This window comes from Pseudopodoces humilis, chromosome 15, assembly GCF_049639895.1.
Source record: "Pseudopodoces humilis isolate 2021_Gansu_Grassland_sample_001 chromosome 15, ASM4963989v1, whole genome shotgun sequence".
NCBI classification, from domain to species: domain Eukaryota; kingdom Metazoa; phylum Chordata; class Aves; order Passeriformes; family Paridae; genus Pseudopodoces; species Pseudopodoces humilis.
Genome location: NC_142214.1, coordinates 13,725,494 through 13,749,462, shown reverse-complemented (window position 1 = coordinate 13,749,462; position 23,969 = coordinate 13,725,494). Strand labels below are relative to the sequence as shown.

The window sequence follows — 23,969 nt, the reverse complement described above, 5'->3', positions numbered from 1 at the left end:
CTCAACCACAGGAAAAAAACCTTCAGCTCTTCTATAAGCATACAATTGCTGAAAGTCAGCATCCGAAACATCAATCTGTTTCTGATCAAGGACAGCACGCCACACCCCCAGAAACAGGGCGTCTGCAGGAGAAACCCCAAAAGCAGCCATGGCCCAGGGCCAGAGAGTGCCCTGCAACCGTCACCTGCAACACACGTCAGGGGTCACCAGATGTTGCAGCAGGAAACGAAATGAGTCACACAGATGCAGTTCGGGGTGTGGTGAAGGAAAGAGGAACACTTTATTTTTTCTCTCAGGATTTACAGTTTTCTGACAATGGCCAGGGATTGGATAGTCAGGTTAACACCTTCCCAACCGCACTGGCTGTGAGAGATTACCGCGGTGGTGTCGATGACAGGGGTGCCGCAACTACCCTTCAGAAGCTGTCCTGAAAAGGACTGCCCAGGGGCACAGGCACATCCTCTGCCCGGTGAGTGATTTCAGCTCAGTGACAGTGTGCAGGCGACGCGGAGAGAGAGACTAGAGAGCTGTATGGCATTCCACTGAGAAATAGCCTTTATTATAGCAGGGCCCTCAGTGAAGGGAGCCAGTGACAGCAGCTCCCCCAACTCTGAAAAACCGGGGTATTTATTGGGAAGGAGAGGGGCGGGGGAAGCTTGGATACATGTATCGGGGTGGATTGATAGGGAGGGAAACCAATGGGGTGTAACAAATTAACATGTTCAACTCTAGGGCCTCTGGGAGTGACACTTTTTCTCTGTATGACATAAAAGTGTCTCACCTAGGGAGAAGCTATCCAGGGGAGAGCCAGGATCTCTGAACTGACCAGTTCCCTGACTTCCACAACTTCCCCTTCTTTATTTAATAAAAAGGCATCTCCCAGAGACCTAGTTATCAACCTTTTGAAACAGGAGAACATACATAGAACAATAACGATAATTAAAAAAATCCAAAAGATGTTTTTAAGGAGGGAGGCAACCCATCCTTTGAGTCCCCAGCTTCCAAAAACGTCCTCGAACCATTGGGGCTCCTTTTATCTTTTGAGTTCCTGTACCATGTTGTTCATTTTCTGGATGTGTGCGTGGATGCTTTCGCTGTGGTTGGACAGGTTAAAGCAGCACAGCCCGTCAAACTCCTCGCAGCTGTGTCCATGGGCCAGGAGAAGAAAGTCAATGGCAGCTCAGTTTTGTAGAGTAGCGTGCCTAACAGTCTCTTCATCTGCCAAGAGGTCACTCAAAACAGAGGAGATCAGGTTGGCCTGCTTACCAAGCCAACACTCCAGGTGAGAAAGCTCACCGAGGGCTTTCGCAGCAGCTACCCACGGCAAAAATGCTGACATTACTACCCTCTTCGTATACGACCAATCTTCAATTTGGCTATCACAATTTTCATCTAATAGGGTGAGATCTCTCTCTTGGTGGGCCAATTTATTTTTTCTTTGCCAATCATACATTAGGGTTGAATTTGGAGTGAGGATGGTAAGCTGTCCAAGCGTGCAAGGACCTCCCTGGAGTCAGGAAGGGATTCCTGCCCACACTCTATCCCCACAGATCAAGAACACTCCTCAGGGCAGCACTCTGGGATGGCGAGAGGAGGCGGATCGTGTACTGCTGGTATAATTGCACCATTTAAACTGGTTGTAGATTTTGCTGTTGGGGGTCACATTTTTCTTTGATTTAATTGCCCTATGGTATTCCGAGGCAGGCCATGCCTGGCCTACTACTGGGCGATAGTCAAAATTTATACAATAGGTAGCCTTGGAGGACCCCAAAAGCTCCAATTCCTGGGGTTCCTCTGGTGCATGGGGCAAGATCCTTGTCCACTCATCCTAAGTGTCTACCGGGTTGGGTCTTTTCCTTGTGAAAGGGTATTCGTGTGGCTTCAAAGGAACCCCCACCAGGCAGGATGACAGAGGGTTGGTGGTGCTGCCCATGGACAAGCACATGTGGTCCTGTTTTAGAGTCTTGGTGAGGATGATCCACACGTTAACCTGGGGCTGTGCTACTAGACAGGCATCCACAGCTGATGTTGTCAGGAGCATCCAGGTGGTCAGGAATGCAAGGATGGTCTTATATTCCATGGTCTGCATGGTCTGTAAATGAATGTGAACAGATTAGGGCTGAACAAGGAAAGATGTTATTTTTCCTTCTCCCCCTTTCTACTCCTGTTTCTCCCCCCTTTTCCAAAAAAAAAATAAATGAGGAATGGGTATTGGGGATGAGGTAGTTGGTTGCTGGTGGGGCCATTTTGCGTAGAGGGGGACACATGGCCAAGGCACCAGCAGTAGCAGCATTAAGTTGCATCTTTGTGCAAATTAGCAAGTGAGTAGTTTGCGGGTAGGTATTTAAGGTGAGAAAGGGAAGAGGGGGAGGGAAAAGGGAAGGGAAAGGAGTTAGAGGAACATGTACGTTTCACAGTGTTGAGCTGTATGTTGGTTCTTGTCTTTTGGCAGTCTTGATGGCATGACGATTTTGCTTATATGAAGTGGGTGGTCTGGCAGTAAGCTGTGTCAGTCGCCGTCTGATCGATGGTCTGGCAGTGGGCCAGCTCAGTGGACTCCAGCAACATCTCCGTCTCCAGGCTGCGGTGGCTTGTTGTTTTTGAGAACCTGTGTGGGTCTCAGGAGATTTTGATTGATCTGGTTCTGGTGCAGGGTTTGCAGGGCCTAAGTATGGTTTTATATTTTTCCCTGGGAGCCACCTAGGACCAGATGGTGTCGACACACAAGCATACCCTCTCCCCCAGGTAATCAATGGGAAAGGTCCCAGTGTTTGCTTTGATTCAGGGTCTTTAATCAGCACCGGCGGCTTCTCCTTGAGTTTGGCATGGGTCAAATTGGAGAAGTGCCGTATTACAGGGGGGTCAGTCTCTGTAGGTGAACAATTCAGAAAATTCATAACATACAGAGCCTTACAGAGCCTCTCAATGGGAGGAATGATCTCTGTTCCTCCCCGCTGCTGATCAAGGACTCTCTTAAGGTTCTGGTGTGTCCTTTCCACAATTGATTGCCCTGTGGGAGAGTGAGGTATGCCTGTGGTGTGCCTCACCCCCCACTGACTGAAGAAATCTCTTAACTTGTGAGAGGTGTAAGCAGGTCCATTATCTGTTTTTATTTGTTAGGGGACTCCCAGGGTAGCAAACGCAAGGAGAAAATGTCGGATGGTATGTTTGGCATTTTCACCTGCGTGGGCTGAGGCAAACACTGCACCAGAAAAAGTGTCCACTGAAACGTGAACATACTTAACTCTCCCAAAGGACGGGACGTGGGTAACATTAGTCTGCCAAATTTGGCAGCTGTTAAGTCCGCGGGGGTTAACCCCATAATTCATTGCTGGAACCTGAAAAAATTGACAATTGGGACAGGTAGCAACTATTGCCCTGGCCTGATCCCTGGGTAACTTGAACATCCTCATCAGGGCGGGGACGTTCTGATGGTAAAATTGGTGGGACAATTTTTTGTCCCTTGCGCAAAAATGTCCGGGAGTATGGCCGCTCCAACAGGCATGGCTAAGGTGTCCGCTCTCTTGTTACCCTCCACGATGGCACCTGGGAGGTCAGTGTGTGACCTCACATGCATGACATAGTCTGGTTGCTTTCTGTGGGAGATGGGATATATTAATTCAGAAAGCAATTTGTATAAATTTAGGTTAGAGACTTCTTTCAAAAATGCATGTTCTGCTCTCATAGCTATTCCAGCCACATAAGCCGAATCGGTCACCAGATTAAAAGGTTCTTGGAATTTGTCAAAAGCTCTGACGACGGCTGCTAATTCAGCAATCTGTGGTGATCCCTCAACCACTTGGACATCAGACTCCCACTTCTGTGTCCTGGGGTCCTTCCAAGTCATTACTGACTTGTGAGATTTCCCCGAGCCGTCAGTAAAAACTGTCAGAGCCTTGAGTGGTGTTTTGCTAAGTAACAATTTGGGGACCAAATTAAACGTGGTTTTAAATAATTTGTGGCCAGGTGGGTTTATAGAAATTTGGCCTGAATAACTATCGAGAGCGAACTGAAGGCTCTCGTTGGTTTGGAGTAACGGCTCCAAATCCCCAGTTGTCAATGGAAGGAAAATGCATGTGAACTCACACCCCGCAAGAGCGCAGAGACGAACTCTTGCATTTTAATGAATTCAGCCATGATTTCTTTGGGAGTCGTGATAGTTTTGGTGGGCTGACTGTGTGTGAAGATCCACTCAATGATAAGGAGTGGATCTTTCAATGCCATGTCCCATTGGAAAACGAGAGTGTGTAAGCATGGGGCCTTACCCAGGACAACCAGCTGGAAGGGCATGCTGGGTTCATACCGGTGAGCTTGCTGCGAAGACAGGGCCTCCTGGACCTTGGTGATGGATTCTCGGGCCTCCAGCATGAGGGCGCGCGGTGAATCAAGGTCCTTCCTCGCTGCCGCAGAGCAGATTGAAGAGGGGGGCGAGGACTTCTGTCGTTATCCCAAGCAGAGGACATACCCAGTTGATGGACCTGCAGAGCTGATGTAGGTCCCGCAGGGTCTTGGGGTAGTCTCTGATGGTCAGCTGCTGGGGCACGACGGTCCGTTCATGAATCCGGAGTCCAAGGTAGGTCCGAGGGCAGGTGTACTGGATTTTGTCTTCGCGGATCTCAAACCCAGCATCCTCAATTGTCTTTATAGTCTTTTGCAAAGTCCGGTGGAGGTAGTCATCATCAGTGGCACAAACCAAGATGTCATCCATGTAATGTAATATAACTGCGTCTGAGAACAGGACCCTCACCACAGATAGGATGTGGGCTACGTACCATTGGCAGATGGTGGGAGAATTTTTCATCCCTTGCAGGAGAATAAGCCAATGGTACCTTTTTAGAGGCGCCTGTCTGTTTGGGGAGGGAACTGAAAATGCAAACCTGGGGGCGTCTCGAGGATGGAGAGGGATGTTAAAAAAGCAATCTTTGATGTCTATGATTGCAAGCTTCCAGTCCCGAGGAAGCATGGAAGGTGAGGGCATACCAGGCTGGAGGGGGCCCATATCCTCAATGACCTCATTGATTTTTCGGAGGTCATAGAGGAGTCTCCACCTGTCTTTGCCTGGTTTGCATAAAACAAAGACAGGGGAGTTCCAAGGGCTGTTGGTCTCTGTAATGTGGCCCTTGGCGAGCTGTTCCTCCACAAGGGCTTCTAGTATGCGCAGTTTGGTTTTGGAAAGGGGCCACTGATCAACCCACACTGGATGGTGTTGTTTCCAGGTGAGTTGGGCTTAGCGCGTTCTTCAGTGACCCCCACTAAAAATCCCTACTGGGAATATGTAAAGAAGCCCCCCATTGGGATAGGCGATCCCTCCCCCAGAGGGTGATTGATGCCCTCACAACAAATGGCCGGATGGTCGCCATTTTTCCCTCGGGACCTTCTACTATTACATTGTGCCTGCTTCTCATAGATACTGCCACTCCCTCAATTCCCAAAATCATCCCCACCACAGGCCGCAATTCCCAGTTGGCTGGCCACTCGGAATGGGCAATGATGGTAACGTCCGCTCCTGTGTCCAGCATTCCTGGGCGATGGATCTTTTCCCCTTTACAGAACAGGCTGCATTCCATGATAGGCTTGTTGGAGCCCACAACCTGAGTCCACATGGTGGTGGGATTGAGGGGAACCTGTTCCGGACAGTCATTTGGTAACAAAAAGGCTTGTGCCACTGGAGTCTGCTGTTTTAAAAAATAAGGAGGGTCTGTGCAAGTTAAAGAGATGAAAATTTCATCTCCTGGGTGTAAGGTCTGGATTTCAGGTGTTATATGGACTTGTCCCGGAGAGTTAATTGGATCCCCAAGTATTAAAATGTTGGAGGGACCGCCTGGTGGTGCACGTTTCCCTGTGGGGATCTTATAAACACAGTCACCCTTAAGCTGCAAGGAGAGTCTGGTTACCAATTGGCGCCGGGTTCCCATCTGAAATGCTCCACCTGCTGGGTCTGAGGCTGTGGTTTCGTGGAGGTGGGATGGTGGACTCGGCAGGAGGGGAGGAGCGGTGCAGCATTTGATTTGATGTCAGAGCGCGAGGCCATCCCGCGCTCTGCTTGAAGTTCCCCGAACGCCAATTTGATCTGGGTAACTGTTGGTGGGTAGGTGGTTGTAGAAAATGTCTCTCTGGGCAGTCTTTAAAAAAATGTCCAGGTTCGCCACAATTAAAGCAGCTGTTTGTGCTGGAGCCTGCAGCGTAAGCGCCAGATATCCCCTCCGCCGCTCCCTTAGCTATCGCTATTGCCACCGTATGTTCAGCTGGGGCAGCGAAGTGCTTGGTGCAGGCTTCTACCATTTGGTCAATGGTTGTTTTGGGGTCAAGTGGAAGGGCTCGCAAAACTGCCTTACATTCTGAATTTGCATTGACCATTGCCATCTTGGCCAGTAATTCCTTTTGTGCTTGGGAGCCCTCTATTTGTTTTTCAATTGCCAATTTTAGTTTATCCACAAACCTAATAAAGGATTCACTTGCCCCTTGTTTAATGTTTGTGAAGCTCTGCGTAGGCACTTTATCATCGGGAGTGACAAAAAGAGACGTCTTGGCAGCATTAGCGATGTCATGTAATGCTGACTCAGGCAGATCTCGGGCCTGATCTCTTGGTTTCTGGAAGTCACCTTCTCCTGCCAGTTGTTCTAGAGTTAAATTTGGTTTGTTGGCATCTTTGGCACATGCATCTGCCAACTGTTTCAGATGTTTTTTCCACTGCCTTTCCCATAGCATGTATTCTGCTGGAGAGAGAACGCAGTTCATGATATTTTTAATATCATGAGGCACCATGTCATGGGTGGTGAAGGTGGCTTCCAGTAGGTGTTTGAAAAAATGAGAGCCCCGGCCATGCTATTCAGCGGCTTTGCACAGCTCCTGTAACTCCCTGTAGTGTAGGGTCTCCCATACATTAATGAGTGCCTCTGCCCTGTCCTTCTTATGTACTACGGGGAAAGCTAAGATCTTTCTGGACAGGGCTGAGTTCCCTGCCCGCGTGGCTTCCCTCTGTACCTTGGCCCAGTGGTCCTCATATTCAGATTCTGAATATGAGGACTCACTGTCCTCATCTCTTGGAGGAGATGGGGGGCGCTTGATGACAGTGCGTGGCCATTTCGGGCAACCGGTACTGGCTCACTTGTGAGTGGCTGAGGAAGCCAAGATGGCTTCCTTCCTGTTGCTGTAATTACCACTTCCAGTCCCAGTGTTGGGGGGATTGGTGGTGGGAATGCTATTGGGGGCGGAGCTCTGGTTGGAAGGGGCGTGACTGGGGTCCGCGACGGGCAGGGGTTTCCCGATGGAAGAGGAGGGGCTCGACGCGGTTACACCCAGCGACGCGATGGGAGGGGAAGAGGAGCAGGGCGCGACAGGAAGAGAAGGGGTAGAGGCGGGAAAGTGGCCATTTTGAGATGCAAAGGCGGGAAAACCTAGGTGTGAAGGAGACAAGATGGCGGGGCTGGCCACGTTGCCGGTGCCATCTTTACTAACATTAAGAACTGGGGGGGATGCAACCGGGTATGTGGGCATAGGGAGGAGGGTGGAGGAAAGGTCCAGAGCGGCATGGCCAGTTCTGTCCTGGTAAGGGTAGAGAGGCGGTGGGGGGGGGGATCAGGGAGACGGCAGCAACCCTGTGCCTGGTGGCTACGTCCACCCGCCAACTGTCCCTCAGGTAGGGAAGAGGGTTTAGGAACACTTGGAGAGGGTAACGGGGACAGGGGTTTCAACTGGGGGCCCAAAACTTCATCAACCCTTTTTCCCACTTTCTCAACAGAAAGTATAATGGTTTGAAACAAAGGAAAAAACTTGGAAACTGATAAATCTCCCCCTGCCTGAGCAGTATATAACTTTCTCCCCACATTGTCCCAAAATTTTCCCGATTTAACAGAAGTAGAATCAACTTTAAAATGTTTAACAATCCAATGAATAAATCTCTTTAACTCCCCTTTTGAAAACTTAAAATTTCCTGCTTTGAGGGTGCCCACAACTTGGATATAAAAGTCCCTCTCAGGAGGGGTCAGCTTGGGTCTGGAAAGCTGATTCCTCATCCTTCTCACTCCCCACCCAGCAGCAAAATGCAAACGAAAATGAGAAAAGCCCAAAAAACCCTTAATGGGGTGACTCACACTTTTTCTTCGGCCGATGCCGATGAGGCCAACAGAAAGCTGGTGGGTGGGTGGTTACCTGGCGGCCGGTCCTCAAGGGCTCTTCTATCTTCTGTCTTCTTAGCCCGGATGGTCAGCGAGGGTCCCGGTCGCAGCCCTTCTAGCCTTGCTAGAACGCAAGTGGTTCTCCTCGGGGGGTGGCAGCTCCAACAGCGGCATGCTCTGCAGTTAAAACTGTAGGCGGATGCTTCTTCAGGGGCTCTTCGGGTGCCCCACGCTGGGTGCCACTTGTCGTGGTGGTGTCAATGACAGGGGTGCCGCGACTACCCTGAAGAAGCTGTCCTGAAAAGGACTGCCCAGGTGCACAAGCACGTCCTCTGCCCGGTGAGTGATTTCAGCTCAGCGACAGCGTGCAGGCAATGCGGAGAGAGAGACTAGAGAGCTGTATGGCATTCCACTGAGAAATAGCCTTTATTATAGCAGGGCCCTCAGTGAAGGGAGCCAGTGACAGCAGCTCCCTCAACTGGGGAAAAAACCGGGGTATTTATAGAGAAGGAGAGGGGCGGGGGAAGCTTGGATACATGTATCGGGGTGGACTGATAGGGAGGGAAACCAATGGGGTGTAACAAATTAACATGTTCAACTCTAGGGCCTCTGGGAGTGACACTTTTTCTCTGCATGACATAAAAGTGTCTCACCTAGGGAGAAGCTATCCAGGGGAGCACCAGGATCTCTGAACTGGCCGGTTCCCTGGCTTCCACAAGAGATGTCCATCAAAAGACGTGTATCAGAAAGAATGTGTACATCTCTATGTTTACAGTTACTGTCCTGGGAAAGTCTTTAAAAACTATGTCAGCAAGACAAAAAAAGTGAGTTTTCAGGGCAACAGCAGCGAGATAATACTCAGGCATAATATTCAGGCAGCTCTTATAATGTCTACAGAAGATACACAAGAAGATGCACTTTGTTCATAAGACTTGCAGGCACACTTGCAGCCCAACACAGCGCTGCAGCATGACCACAGTGATGCCATTTGTCCCCACCTCACCAAGCAGCCTCAGCAGAATCCAACCCCAAGACCTGCCAGACATTCAGTGCAGGGTGGCCATGGAGCACAAACCATTACGGGTTTGCAACTTACAGATAACTGCTCTTCAGTCACACAGCAGACAGGAAATATTCAGCACAAGTGCATCACATACTAGAAATTACAGATTTTTGATTCTACTGTGGCATTTGGATCAAAAGAAAAGGGCAAGCATTTTGAATGCATGGATAATGCCAGACTGAATATACTTGGGACAAAAAGCACAACACACTAAAGCAGATTTTCAGAAGTGTTTCAGTGATAAATTCAAAGAACTTGTGGAAATACACTATTTACAAAACTCCTAGATTTTAAAAAAGTTCCCCTAAATGTATGCAGAAACTAAACCAGAGTTATAAATATTGCCCCTCCCAATCTTGTTCTCTTTCAGTTTCTGTTCAGTTTTTTTGCTGGATCCTAATCTTTCAGCTCATGACTTACATCTGATTTCACTGTTCACTGCATCTTACTGTTCCTCTGTCTGCTACCTCACTCTATAATCCTGCTCCCTGACCAACTGCACCTAAAGAAACATCTCAGACTTTGTCATTTCCTCTCGCTTAGTCAAAGCTCCGTTATAGCTGGGGACTTCACACACTGCTGGTTAGAAATGTTCTTCTGCTACTCAGCACTGAGATGAGTTTTAGGGATAGAGGGTAAAAAGCTCTTTTTGCTGCTTCATATGGTGGATCTTGACATTGGTAGTCTATCTTCTTTCATAAGCAGAGCTCCTACAGACTTTAGAAGGAGTCCCATACATTTAAGCAGAAAGAACATTGGAGTCAAGATCCACCCATGCAGATCTGAAGATAATTTTCATTAGCTAGGAAGTCAAACACAGAGATATAAAAAAAAGTTTTGACACAGAGTCAACTAGGTTGGGAGTTTCTGATGTGAAAAGCAAGAAGTTCTATAGCCTAGAAAACTGTAAAGCACTGGAAAACCTGGTTGCCAGGAGGGCAATTTCATTCTTTACATAACGTTTCACATTTGAATGCTAAGTAACCACTGGAGGGAGAAAAAAAATAAAAAATAAAAAATAAAAATATCACACATTCAACAAAGGAACTTAGCTGCTACTGCCAGGCACTTCCCAAGTATATGAAATGTAAGCTGTACACAGTGCCCTGGAAGTCTGGGTGCCAACCATGACATTACAGTCCTTTTGCCACTGGTGATATTGCTGCCTATCAGAGAAAATACACATTAGCACCAGGATATTGAACCATCATGTCCACATCCTATCCTTCATGCTGTGGAACACTCACTCCAGCAGGGGACTCCACTTGACCAAGACAACATAGCAGCAAGTCACCAATACATAATTAACATGCAACGGTGATTCATTGGGTAACAGCTCACCAATAGCTGGGACTCTCAGCTGCCTTTGCCTGCCTCAGCACACAAACACGCTTGCAACTCTCATATTAATCCAAAATGTACCCCATTTCCCTCAGCAAGCACAGGCCAAAGGTGCGATTCCAATCTGTTGCACAGCACCAGTGTGGAGCTACAGCATCTTCGTCTACTCTAGTGTGCACAGCATGCCTGAAATTAGACCCAAATCTTTGCTTTGCAAACAGCATGCCATAAAAATTCCTGTAGTGCTACAAAGAACACCCACAGTCACCTTCATTATTTTTTTTTATGATTTCCATTGCTTCTGCTTCATGCATATCATATATTTTACTTTCCTTCAAACAGTTTGATTTTAGGGTTCTGTGCATCTATACTCTTGAAGAAACATCATGAGTTATGATTGACTGATGTACAGCTGTTTAGGGACCAAAATCTTAATTCCGTTGCTTAACCACTGCTATACATTAGCTTACTAACAGAGGTCTGTTTATTGACTCTGGTTTGTGCCAGCTGCTTACAGCAACTACTCTGCAGTCCTCACTGGAAGCTCTCTATACATGTACCCCAGGTAACGAGGCAGCATCATGCTGTTCTTCCAGCTGTTCTGGTGCCATTCTGAGAAATAGGGTCAATGCTGACATCTCATTTATTTCCTGATACTTGGCTTGCAACCTCTTCCCTATAGAGACGGTGCTGCTCACAAGAGCACTTTACATTTATTGCTCCTGCTAACCTCTTTTGTTCTTCAGTGTAGGCTGCTCAGCCCAGCAAGACCCATAGATCAGGCTCTCCAGCAGAAGCAGTGGTTTGGTTTGCTTGAAAAAATGGGCCTTCTCTGTTTGTCACTGCTCGATTTGTACCTCACTCACCCAGTTCTACAACAAAACTAACATGGCAAGAGCAGAGGTTTTTTTACCACTGTGCCTCTTTTATCCCCAGAAACACTCTGCCCCACCTCAGTAGCAGGCAGAAGGGCCCAGCTCTCCAGATACACTGCAGAATCCTGCTCAGGGACTTCTGCAATTACTCAGGAACGTCCTTGCCCTGAGCTTGCAGATACATCTTGATTCACTGGCTGCCACAGACAATTCTGTTTTATGTCTCCCAAAAAGATTACTGGGTTTTGATTAAGAAAGGTCAAGGACAGCTTTTCCCTTTCAGTATAAAGAGAATGACTTCAGGAAAAAAATACTCATCACCTAGCACCGGGACTTTTATCTCCACTTGAAAAATTAAATTGCCTGAAGTGATGGAAGGCTTAGGGCAGAGTATGCACAAAAATGTTTCCATGCAAATAAAATCCTAAATAATTTCTCTACCTGCTATAATTTTACATTCCCCAAAAACTGTGGGTTTTTTTTTTTTGCAGATGTCTTAGCAGAACAAAACACAAAGCTCACATAGCCGAGTCTCAGATAACACTCATTTGCCAGAACAATTTTAAATGTACATTGTATTATGGACCCAGCATACCAGCAATTTCGATTAATCCTTAACGCTTCAATACATTCCCCAAAATAACTTCCCAATTGTTTGATTTTCCTTTGAAGGAAAGTGTGTCAGAGGTATAATTAGCTCTAGCTGCAGACTCCAGATCTCTGCCTGGCACTGTTCATAGTAAAAGACACCTTCAGCCAGTGTGAAATTGGTATAGCTACACTGAATCTGCTACATACAACTGAAGTACTTCATACCAGCTGGGGACCTAAGATTGCATAAATGAGAGAAAAATACTTTTTTTATCTGGAATAATAATGTTGCAGAACACACAGGATCTCAGGCTGAGTAAAACAAATGACAACTTCATAAGAAATACATTCTTGTAATTGAGCTTAAAGTACTAAATAACCAGTCTTCTAACAGAGAATGAGATGCATGGTGGGTATCTCTACATTAATTAGGAGTAAGACTGTCACATGGGTTTTAATGAAATAAAGTTATAGCTATGGCTTCTCCAGGATATTAAAGTCAATTTATCTGAGGAAGACAAGTAATGGCTGGCTTTTTGTAGGAACTGGAGCAGTTCATTAAGGAAGGTAGCAGGAGTTAACATCATCTGAAAGAGACCTTATTTTTTAAGGTACAAATTCTGAGACTCTACCAAGACAGAAATGCAGAAATCCAGAAGGCTGATACAAAACACAAATTACTGCCCTCACACTAAAGCAGCATGTACCTTGTGGCAGTGCGTACGAAGTACAGACATTACTTAAATAAAATACTCAGCCAAACAATTTTTCTCAGATACAAACTCCCAAACATATTTTCCCTAATGCATTTGCCCATCTGGACATTACATAGAGCATAGCTTAGGACAACTAATACTCCACATCCTGTGTTGCTAAATGCCACACTAAAAATTTAAATGGGAAGCTTTTAGATCTCCTAGTCCAAAACAGAGAATGCCAAACTCATTAGCACCTAGGAAGGCAAACATCCAGGTCTCTGTCACTGGATGTGACAACCCTCAAGTGCACTGAGCAATTCTGCAATCAGATAGCTCCAAAAGCTAAAGATTTCCACCTCATCTCACCTGTGGAGACTCATTAGACCAATCCTCAGGAAAATCCACAGAAGAGCATATTGGTGTTACCTTAACCCCCCAGTCTTATTTAGTGTTTCAGTGATGAAAATACTCATTTCACAGACATTTAACTAATTAAAAATTGAGATTCTCCAGCTGTATAAGAAGCATGAATTCCAAACTAAAGCTTTTATTTAAAATAATTAAATTTTGGATAAAACACATGAAGTTTCTCTTCGGGCTCTAGAAAGAGGTAAGGCAAATGAGAACAAAAACATCAGCCCTTCCCACTATCAAATGTTTGCTTGACCACTCCAGCCTCAAGTCTCCTGGGCAAAGGGGACAGGACCTATGTCGCAACTTACATTCTCCACACAGCCACTCAAACATGTAAATTGCTGGTTTTCCACTCTTCACACCAACTGTTTCAGCACATATAATGAAATTTAATTCTTCACTTGCTACAGAAGACTGTCACCCTGAAAACTCAGCTTCTGAGCTTGCTAACATAGTTTTCTAAAGACTTTCCCAGGACAGTAATTGTAAACATAGATATGTGTACATTCTTTCTGTTACACGTCTTGTGATGGGCATCTCTCATGGCCAGTGCAGTGAGAAAGTGTTATCCTGACCATCCAATCCCTGGCCGTGGTCAGAAACCTATAAATCCTCGGAGAAGAAATAAACGCTCTCTTCCTTTCACTACACCTCGACCTGTGTCCGTGTGATCTATTCAGCACCAGCAGCAACAGAAGGCCACTGATATTTCACAGTATAAGCCTGATGCACTGTGTGGCATTTTCAGAAATGTTACAAGCTTGTGTTTGAAAACACAGCTGCAGAAGTTCCCTCTGACTACTTCAGTGCAGTAAGGGCTGTAACAAGACAAAGGTAATAGCTAGTTTTGATACAAGCAGGATTTTTATTCAATCTAAATGTTTTCTGTACAACAGAAAGGTCTTAATCAACATTAATTGAGTTGCAAGAACACGCACAAAGTTTCTGAACCCTAGTGCTTCAGAATGTCAAGAATTTTTTTGAAAAACCAACCATGTGAAGTATTGTTATAGATGTTATAATCCTGGTTTGGGTCATTCTCCATCATGTACAACTCTCCTGCATGGACATCCTCGAAGTTAGCACTGAAATTGCTGGGATCAAACTGAACCCATAGAGTGTACCTGTAGTCAATGGTACGCACGGAATAGCCCATGATCCTGATGTCTTTCAGCTTTGGTTTGTCAGAGTTCCACTGGGGAGTGTCTGTAGGCCGGGGATATTGGCTGATAGCAACAGGTTCTTCATTAAAACACCTGTCAGTGTTATCACACCCTTCCTCCACCTTTCCTTCAGAGACATTAAAGTAGTGGACAATGCTTGTCCCCTCAGTGCACAGCACAACCCCAAATGACATCTCTGGGCACGCAGGAGGGACCTGCAGGCCAGCAAGTTCTGCAAGAGTTGGAAACAGAGACACCAGCTCCACCACTTTTTTACTTTGCCCTAGAAGAAATATCAAAATATAAGTTTTGGAACAGGGTGGTTGGACAACAATTTTTCTAATCATTCAGTTGGTGTTTTATTCAAAGTGCTCTGTACAGGATTTTTGGGGGTACCCAAATCAAGGCAATTAAGGAGTGGCAGTTTGCTGTGAAGATACCAGCCCATGCACTTAGGATGTACTTTTAACAAGAAAAATTCTCCACTTACATTTCTTCAATAGCCTTAAAGATAATCATATCCATTTGTTTGGAAAAGAGCTCTTCAGAAAGACAAAGTAAATTCCCAAGGTGCCTGAAGACATATCACCACCTCTATGTACCCACTGCAAACAACAAATAAGCAATGGAAATTTACCTTGAGGTGCTAAGCCTCCAATATGGCTAAAAGGGTTGAGGTAGGGGAAGACCCTTGCTCTTTGACTGACAGGGGAAGTTGTCATTCCTGGGACATAAAACATCAGCGGCACTCGTGTAGCAACATCAAAATTGCTGTATTTTGCCCATTCACCATGCTCTCCCAGGGACCACCCTAGGTGACAAAGAACACAATTCAGCACAGATACTGGTTTGTAATCTAGTAGTCATTTCTTCTTCATTGTAAATTGACTGACAGCTGAGGCCACTAGTCTGTTATAAAGGTTATATTAAAAGGTAAATAATCTGTATTTAGACGTAACAAGACCTTTCTCTAATGTGGAAGCTATTTCAACAGCCACCAAAATCTTGCAATTGATAAAAATTGCAATAAATTAATTGATATTAATTTATAAAGGAAATAATTACACCTTTCCTTATTTCTAGATTCTCAAGATTTGAATTAGAAAATTAGCATTAAAAAAGCAGAAAAGAGGGACTGGGGTATATCACAGGGCCTGCAAGAATCTGCAGATCAATTCTACAAGGCATTCATTTAAGTTTTGGGCAGCTGCCAGCTCTCCAATACTCCTTTTAACACTGTAGCTGAACATCCCTTGGAGCCAAGGCTCTCTACGCTAGACTGCCATATCAGGACACTCCCCCTGAGGAAGCAAGCAATAGAGATAAAACATTTCAGTTCTCCTCTTCCTCTTGAAAGAGATGCCAACATGACTTCCTTCCAGTCAGATACACTGCCAAGTTCACTTTGGGGGAAGACAAAGGAACTCTGTGACAGCTAGTTTAACACGTTTTTTCTTGATCACTTTGCCAGCCAATTTCCCTTTTTTCCAAAAAGGAAACACCAACTGTTTACAGTTATCCAAAGCAAGGAAAAGAAAAACTCAGTTTACAAACAAGTCAGAAAGAACATCTAGAGTCACTTTAGTACCAAAAGTATTAATCCCATTTCTCTGCAATTTGTAAGAGCTTATACACACATGCTCACAGAAGTCAACCCAAATTAACTATATATGTGATTTTAATCTGATGTAGCTAATTCACATCCTAACTGGTTTAAATCAGCTAAGCCATCCCACAATTAAATGGATCATGACAGGGTTATTTTAATGAATATTAGAATATAGAAACGAGCATTAAATGATTGAGGTATTTGTCCCACAGTTCAAATTAAGTTTTTTACCACCAGGATCCAGAATATGCAGGATCTCAATTATGAGAAGGAACCATACCCCTGTCAGTTTAGATGCTCTGCAAGCAGCAATGACAAGTGTAAGAAAACACACTTGAGCAGTTAATGAGAAAACCTGTCACCCACTGTACCAGATGGCTTTTTACAAATGGTAAGGGGGGAGGAGTGGTGGCTGTACTTTTAGAGCACAATTCCCAGCAAGAGTCACTCCTTGGGTAGGGGGTGGGAATACAGCAAGCTCAGCCCTGTGTCCTGGCAAGCAACCTCACCAGCAAATCCTCAACCTGAATAAAGTGCCTGTGGGGACAGAACTGTGGAGCCACATAAGCCAGTGCCAGTCCTTCAGTCTGGATCAGACAAGCCAGAGGTACAAGGTATGATAGGTCTGCTTGACACTATGGAAACACACACTGGATTAATATCCCAGCATTGAGTTGCACAATTAAGCTCTTAATAGTAAGCCCGAGAAAGATTTAAATGCTTACCATGATCAGAAGTAAAAACTACTATTGTGTTATTTGAAAGTCCTACATTATCCAAAGCATTCAGAAGCAGGCCAATTTGCACATCCAGGTAAGAAACTGCTGCATAATAACTCTGACGAATCTGTCGCTGTAAGTTAAGAAAACAGGAGAGAAAAAAAAAGTTTCTCCTCAGACACATACAGCAGAACCACGGGGTAGCTAGGTAAAAGAACTAAAGGACTCTACTTGTAAAGCTTTAATTTTAATTGTCTGTAGCCCAATTGTCTCGAAAAAGGTAATCTGGGACAGGGCAGTTAAAAAATTCCACCTCCCAGAAGTGCTTTCAAGAAAAACACTGCAAACCAATCCATTCTTCATCTCTTGGTCTAGCCAGTGCACCTAATTTTGGCATAGGCACTGGAGAGTCAAGGAAAATCTTGCAAAAGAAGATACACTGGGTGCTGGCTTTGGTAGCTGCTATATATATTCCCCCACATGCAAACTGAACTGCAGTGATAGTGAAGGCTTTCCTCCAGAGCTAGAAGTGACAGTGTACAAGGCAGGGAATTCGTAATTGCAAATGGTCAGTTGCTGAATAACTGGGAGCATCCAAGAGCAGTTGACTCCTCCCTTGCATTTGAACAAGTGAAGGCAGTTTGACTTCAGAGCACTATGTTGATAACTTACCTGGAAATCATAGGGAAGTGCTCCATAAGGGAAACTAACATTTAATGCTTCCACATCATCCCTCTGTCTGATATCCATCCAGGGGTTGTATGCCACAGAAGGCAGTTTCTTAGGCACCCAGGGATCTGGGGCCAATGTCATATTTTCCAAGGGGTACAACTTGAGATATTCCTTTACAACACAAAAAACACAGAAAGACTGTCCTCACCTCCAACATACACTGTGAATTTTGTGTTTAAACAGCAACCGTTTTCCGTTACAAGACCCTTTAATGTTAAAGTTTACAAGGCTTCATTCCCCTTGAGTGAAACACAGCAAGACTAGACATCCCCAACCAATTTCTGAAAAATACTGAGCTAGTAAATACCTAAACCCAGCCTCCTGTATTTCAAAACAATGCTGCAATAAAAGGTCCAACACCAATTTGAAACCAGTAGGAGTTCTGCCACCAAGTCAAACAGAGAATGAAATACAAGATCTTGTAAGGCCTCATGTCATACTCCATCAAGCTGAAGCCCATCTCCACATAGTAGCAGTTACCATTATGGTGGCAGAAGCCTGGCTTTTGGCTGAGGAGTGACAATTCATTCTTATTAAACGTTCTGAAATACATCACAGGTGACTCCTGAGGTTACACCAAATCAAGGCTGGTTTCCAACTTGCTTTCCAGAAACAGCAATATAGCATTTGTGGGAACAGTTTTTAAAAACAAAAGCAACATTTGTCTAAGTTCCCTTTCCTGCAGGTTCCAGTCTCCTCACCTGTGGATACCTCAGTGGGATATGTGGCTTGTGGTAGCCAACAGCCAGGAAGAACTTTTGCCTGTTGGTTTTCATGATGTTCAGTAAGCGTATGGCCTCCTTAGTGCTCTCAATGTCAGGCAGAGTACCCCCAGGCATTTCTGTCACATTCACTGGGCATACCAAGTTGGCATAAAGTTTTCCATCTTTTCCCCTACAAGTCTTCATGAAAAAAAAAAAAAGAAATTAGTTCAGTAACTTCTGTTAAATACAAAGACAAAATTCTCAGTCTTGTAACTTTAAAACCAGTTTGTTTCTACCAACAAAAGAATGCAACTTCCATGCCTATGAAAATGCAGAAATCCTCTCTAAAGCTGGGTAGAAGATTAAATGTAGTCACATGGGTCAAAAGCCCACAGCTTCTGTGATGAATAGAATCTCTAATCTAATGGAGATGCAGCAGCATTTGGTTATCCTATGTATCGATATATTTTAGTTCCTTTTGATCCCAAGAGTTCATAGAAAGCTGCCTGGAAGCTACTGACAGTTTCTGAGCAAATGCCAGCAGTGGCTGATGTGTAATCAGTGAAGAGAGATAAATTAGACTAAACAGGGAAAGGTGGCCTCAGCAGGGTATTTGGGAGGGTTGCTAAATGAACATACTTTTCTTTGTGTTATGGATGCAAATGCTGCTGTTGTTAAAACCAGTCTGTTTCCAGCAGTAAACCCAAGACCAAAGCACTGCCAAGTCTGTCTGTACCCTCATGACTGCAGCTCCTGCTGGGCAGTGTACAGACTCCAACACATGATGCATAACTGCATTATGCAATCATGTTTACATAAAGATATACCAGATTCTTTTGTGTCACAGTTAAGAATAACAAACATTCTAGAAAAGTGGATCAGATTATAAAGTTTCAGGTTATTTAAACATTATCTTAATTATAGCCCCTGTTCACTCAGTCCTGAGCTCTTTTAACGCATTAAGTTTACCAAGACTACTGACAATGTTTTGTCACTAACTAAAGCAAAATCAGGTCAGTTGCAGGTGCAAGTTGACAACCACACTTTTCAGATAAAGGAATTCATGACCAAGATACAAACAAGAATCATTCTTACTTATATCTCAGTAACTGAAGTTTCTAAATACCAATTTATCTGGTGCCATCTGCAGGAAGGGCTCATTGATTAACAAAACACACATCTGATAATCTAGGCCTTCTTTTGGAAAGCACAGAAACAAAGCACTGAAGTGACTAGTTTTTTCCTGCACAAGGGTGCAGCCTCAAAATCCAGAAGGCACTGGCAATCCTTGATACAAAGAACTTGGTTGTATCCTGAACACCCTTCTCTGTTAGAGTGCCACAAATCACACTTACCTTATCATTCTCATGCTTTTCAGCTGAAGGATGAAAAGGTGGAATGGACCAACTGTAGGGATAGTCGTCACTGTAATTGGATGAAACCCCTGGAAGAGATAAAGGTATTAAAAATGCACTAATAGTTCACTGGACCAGGGAGAGCTCAGATAAAAGTTTAACCTGACTTCAATTGTTTTTTTTTTTTTCAAATATGCTAAATGAAGAAACATTTCAAATGAATCTTTGACAACTGAGGAAAAGATAACCAAGAAATAAAAGCCAAAAAGTCAAAAAGTTTAAGACAGATATTTTCCCTGAAATACACCTTTTACTAGTGAGGGAGACTCAAACCAGTTGAAGAGCCTTACTTCAGGGAACACCAACAAAAAAACCCAAAAAACCCAAAACCAAACCAAAACAAAAACAAAAACAAAAGTAAAAAAAAAAAAAAAACCACCCAGGATTAATACTGTCTTCATCCATCTCCTTGATTAGCTTTACTATGAACTGAAACACATACTGAAACTATCCACACAAGTTTAGTTCTAGGATAAGGAACTGGCAAAAAGAGGATCAGTATTACAATATTTTTCACCTCAGTAATGTTACTGCTTTTTAACTAGTGAACTAATTTCCTACTGAACTTGAAGCATTAGTCATACATTCTACATATCCTGATCCAGACTCACAGCCTATTACAAAACATGAAGCATGTACAGGCAGAACTAAGCCAACAAGCAATTTCGTTTTCAGAAGATACCTAACTTCCAGATGTATTTTTAGAATGTTAGACATTTATTTCCACAATTCCCAGACAAGATGTGAAAATATCCATTAGATAAAAGTCATCTAACACATTCATTGCTAATGCCTTAAGACTTAATGACAACCACCATAAAATCTGGCTTATGATCATGATTTAGATTCTTAATATAGATGAGAATCACACATCAATACTTATGCAAGTTTCTGAGACTATACACATCAAACATTTCTATGCTAAGCAAATGACAATTCAAATCATACCAGGATGAAAAACTTTCCCCACAGATAGGGTCATGTAGCCATTTTCCTTGAAATACTGGGGCATGGTGGAATAGTTTCCTGCATGAACTCTCCAGTAGGAGTAGAAATCATAGAGCCTGGTGGTGTCAGGCCTGCGGCCAGTGAGAAATGACACTCTGCTGGGAGCACACACGGCTTGCTGAAGAGAAAGACAGCCAAGGAGAGAAATGTGGAACAAAAAACAAAACACACATATGAACTAACTTGGGCATAGTTAGTGCCTTAAGTTTTAGCTTTCGTATCTTCCAGATCCTGTACCGCATTAGTACATAACTCTGAACTTCACATAAAGTGTTAGCAAGTTCTCTTCACAGTTTAGTTAGACAAAACAATCCTTTTCCAGCCTGAAAAGGCTGGAACCAAGGACACCATTGCAGCTTCAGGCCCAAAAAGTATAAACAGCAAATTGAGGAGAGCAGTCTGGGAGGATGGGACGTCATAAACTGAAGCTGTAACTGGACAATTAACCCAAATATGTAAATGACCCAAAACTTATAAAAGTGTGAAAATGTGTGACCTGTTGTCCACCTTTGGCGTAGCCTTGGCCAGGCTCTTGTACTGCCCAAGGTGTATCCCTTGAAGGCCTTTTTAATAAACACCTGCTTTATTCCTTTAACACTGTCTAGCCTCTGTTCTTGAGGTAGCCTCTCAAGGCATCAACAGCTGGGCCATAACCATCTGAAAACTTGGGGATCACATGGAACAAGTTTCATATCACATCGGGCTGGAATGAACAGTATCCTTATTAAGCATATCAATTCCAAACCTAGATGCTTTTAAAAAGGCAAATCAGGTTCCATAAAGGCAGTGCTTTTGAAATCTGGTTGTTCACATCACACAGAATTAAGCAGCAGTGGCAGGTGGACCGTGCTGATAAAAACCAAAAGTCTAGTTCATCTGGACTGCCTTAAGAATAAAGAAAGGCTAAGCACAGAAGGTCTGGGTTACGGTCCAAAGGTCTGACCAATTCTGCTTCAGACTGACAAAACCCAAGACATATTGCTTTGAAGTCCTATTCCCTAGCTGGAATTAGACCCAAACTTCTAATTTCTCAGCAGAGAGGAACTTGGGAATGTAGACTTCCTGTGCAGAGTATTCAAGTGAAGAGCAATTAGTGGCCTTTTGAGTCCTCTATTTTAGAGTTTACCACACAAACTGCCCCTTTATAGCAGTCTATAGAATTGATTCCCTCAAAACATTAAAAAGTAAAACACATTTTATATTCAGTAGAAGAAAATAATTTTAATTCAGTAAAATGGCATTTTTAGGCAGAACTTGGCTGCTAACAGTGAAAACGCTTGAGTGACAATCTACTCCTCCAAGGGCTACACAAATACCATAATTTAAATGTCCTGTTTTCATTTTTCTCACCTTAGTAAAGATAGCTTCACACACTACATTTCAGCCCAATTATTTATTTTCTACTGAAAACACTTCAAGTTACTAAATACTTGCTTTTTTTCACTGGCCTGTGTAACACCTACTGTGATAAAACCAGTAATTATTTTTCATAGACAAAACATGTTTAAGTAATTTATCTCACCTGGGCATATGCATTGCTGAACACCATACTTTGGGAAGCAAGTTGATCAATGTTTGGAGATTTCACAAGCTTATCTCCATAACAGCCCAAGGCAGGACGCAGATCATCCACAATTATAAACAAGACATTCATGCCATCTATGAAGGAACAAAATTAGAAGTAAATTAACCTAAGCTCCTTTAAGCAAAGGTTACTTTACACTGATTTATCTGTTTTTAACCCTTAAACACATTTGAGGACAAAAATAAAATTAATAAAATAAGCAAGAATATCTTTGTAAGGGAATGCAAACAATGGGATTAATTCTTCAAAGGCAGAAATGCTTATTTGTCCTAGATAGAAATATAGCGGTTTTAATTTCTCTTCTTATTTCATTGCTTGCACCCATGGTATTTTCTCCAGGTGCTACAGATAGCATCTCCTTGCAGCTGGCTAAAGTAGGGTGGTGCAAAATAAAGAGGTATTTTATAGATCTATCTACTACCGAATTCTACGGCCTGCAAGCTTTGAGAAGGGTGTTAAACCACACGTAAACAACACTGTACTCTGCTCCTAAGAGATAAAACTATTTTTCTTCAATTAATTACACACGTCTTTATAAAACGCCCTCCTCAGGGCGGAGGACTGTACAGGGGGCTCGACGTGCGCACGACACACTCGCCACCGGCTAGTGAAGCAGTATCTTCCACAAGGCCACACCAAGCCCCCGGGGACACACCGAGCCCCCGGGGACACACCCAGCCCGCAGGGACACACCGAGCCCCCGGGGACACACCGAGCCCCCGGGGACACACCCAGCCCGCAGGGACACACCGAGCCCCCGGGGACACACCGAGCCCCCGGGGACACACCGAGCCCCCGGGGACACACCCAGCCCGCAGGGACACACCGAGCCCCCGGGGACACACCGAGCCCCTCGGCCCCGGGCTGCCGCCGGCCGCTCCCACCAACCCAGCCTCCGCCGCCAGAACGAACCCCCGGGCCCGCGCCCAGCTCCGGGCCCCGCCGTCGCCGAGCCGGCCGCGAAGGCATCACGGGGCAGCCGCAGCAGGACCAGGGACGGGAAGAGGCACAGGCAGAGCCGAGCAATCGCCATGCCACAGCGAGGCGGCGGGGCCGGGCAGAGGCGGCCCGGGGGCGGTGTCTTGAACCATCGCCGGGAGCTTGACCCTCGCCGGGAGCGGCCCTTCCCCGCGAGGGGGCGCGGCGGGCCTGCGGTGCGGGGCTCAGCCGGGCCGGGGCTCAGCGGGGCCGGATCGGGCCCAGTGTACGCGCTGTCCTCTGGGCGCAGCGTTCCTCCTGCGGTTCCTGCCGACCTTTGTTCTTGCACAAGTCTCAGGACCCGCCGCAACTCCTGTGGAAAGGGAATGTCAGTGGCATTCTCAACGTTATTTCCTTCTCGTGGAAATAAGATTGGGGAATGAGGAAATCAAGGTTTAGTAATGAGAAAAGATGTCCGAGTACTTCGATCTTATTTGTGAATCAGTTAAGACTGGTGTTTAAAGAAACGTTCAGTGTTTCCGGTCACCCCGATCTCCCGCCGGCCGCCTGCGGGTGCGCCCTCTGCAGAGTGAGGGTGTCCCCGATATATGAAAAGTTACATAAACTAAAAAGCTCCCCGTAACACTTAAACTTTCATTAAGAACTACTTTTATTAAAAGCTCAGGAATTTTTCCTGGTTTCTATCTTTAATTGCAGTACAGAGAATAGATTTATTGCCAGTATTCCTGTACAAAATAAACTCACTGTTAACTACACATATGCTTCCCAATCAGCAACTGTGAGATTATCAAAGATATATAATAAGCTCACTGGAAGATTCCTAAAGAATTAAAAGACTGTAACTATGTTGTCTTACACATTTAACAGACAGGTAAACTGATGACAAATATACCAATATTGAAAACAGCCACCATGAACCCACTTGTAGGAAAAACTATGGCAATGATACATGTGATGGTATGTGCATTCTTCTGTTTTACCAAGCGATAGGTGCAC

General features: G+C 44.7%; 2 protein-coding genes and 1 pseudogene across 4 annotated transcripts; all 3 read right to left on the bottom strand.

The window, feature by feature from the left end:
• Window positions 1-385: 385 nt before the first annotated feature.
• On the bottom strand, window positions 386-6,101 carry LOC148183081 (uncharacterized; annotated as a pseudogene). Its single transcript, XR_015773858.1, has 2 exons — window positions 4,266-6,101; window positions 386-2,092 (listed from the first exon to the last, which is right to left on the bottom strand). The product of XR_015773858.1 is annotated as an uncharacterized LOC148183081 (transcript).
• On the bottom strand, window positions 5,253-5,603 carry LOC148183082 (endogenous retrovirus group K member 6 Pro protein-like). The gene has a single exon (XM_088062762.1). It carries the CDS (start codon window positions 5,601-5,603, stop codon window positions 5,253-5,255), a length of 351 nt encoding a protein of 116 aa, XP_087918888.1.
• A 7,843-nt stretch (window positions 6,102-13,944) lies between the features above and the next one.
• Window positions 13,945-23,382, bottom strand: IDS (iduronate 2-sulfatase). Of its 2 annotated transcripts, none has more exons than XM_088062858.1 (9): window positions 22,923-23,382; window positions 21,972-22,108; window positions 20,390-20,567; window positions 19,382-19,470; window positions 18,024-18,224; window positions 17,263-17,433; window positions 16,597-16,723; window positions 14,900-15,073; window positions 13,945-14,545 (listed from the first exon to the last, which is right to left on the bottom strand). In XM_088062858.1, the coding sequence occupies exons 1-9, from the start codon at window positions 23,065-23,067 to the stop codon at window positions 14,052-14,054; spliced, it is 1,716 nt and encodes a 571-aa protein (XP_087918984.1). In that variant the 5' UTR covers window positions 23,068-23,382; the 3' UTR covers window positions 13,945-14,051. The 2 variants fall into 2 exon arrangements, with proteins under 2 accessions (XP_087918984.1, XP_014116416.2); XM_014260941.2 differs by having other exon boundaries at window positions 22,947-23,375.
• Window positions 23,383-23,969: the final 587 nt, after the last annotated feature.

Excerpts from the sequence above, each read along its gene's own strand:
- LOC148183082 (XM_088062762.1), bottom strand. The coding sequence starts at position 5,603 with ATGTGGACTCAGGTTGTGGGCTCCAACAAGCCTATCATGGAATGCAGC.
- IDS (XM_088062858.1), bottom strand. The coding sequence starts at position 23,067 with ATGGCGATTGCTCGGCTCTGCCTGTGCCTCTTCCCGTCCCTGGTCCTG. Across the intron at positions 19,471-20,389 it reads GGGGAAAGTTTTTCATCCTG|GGGTTTCATCCAATTACAGT; the intron begins GTATGATTTGAA and ends TATCTCTTCCAG. Across the intron at positions 18,225-19,381 it reads AAAAGCATGAGAATGATAAG|ACTTGTAGGGGAAAAGATGG; the intron begins GTAAGTGTGATT and ends TTTTTCATGAAG.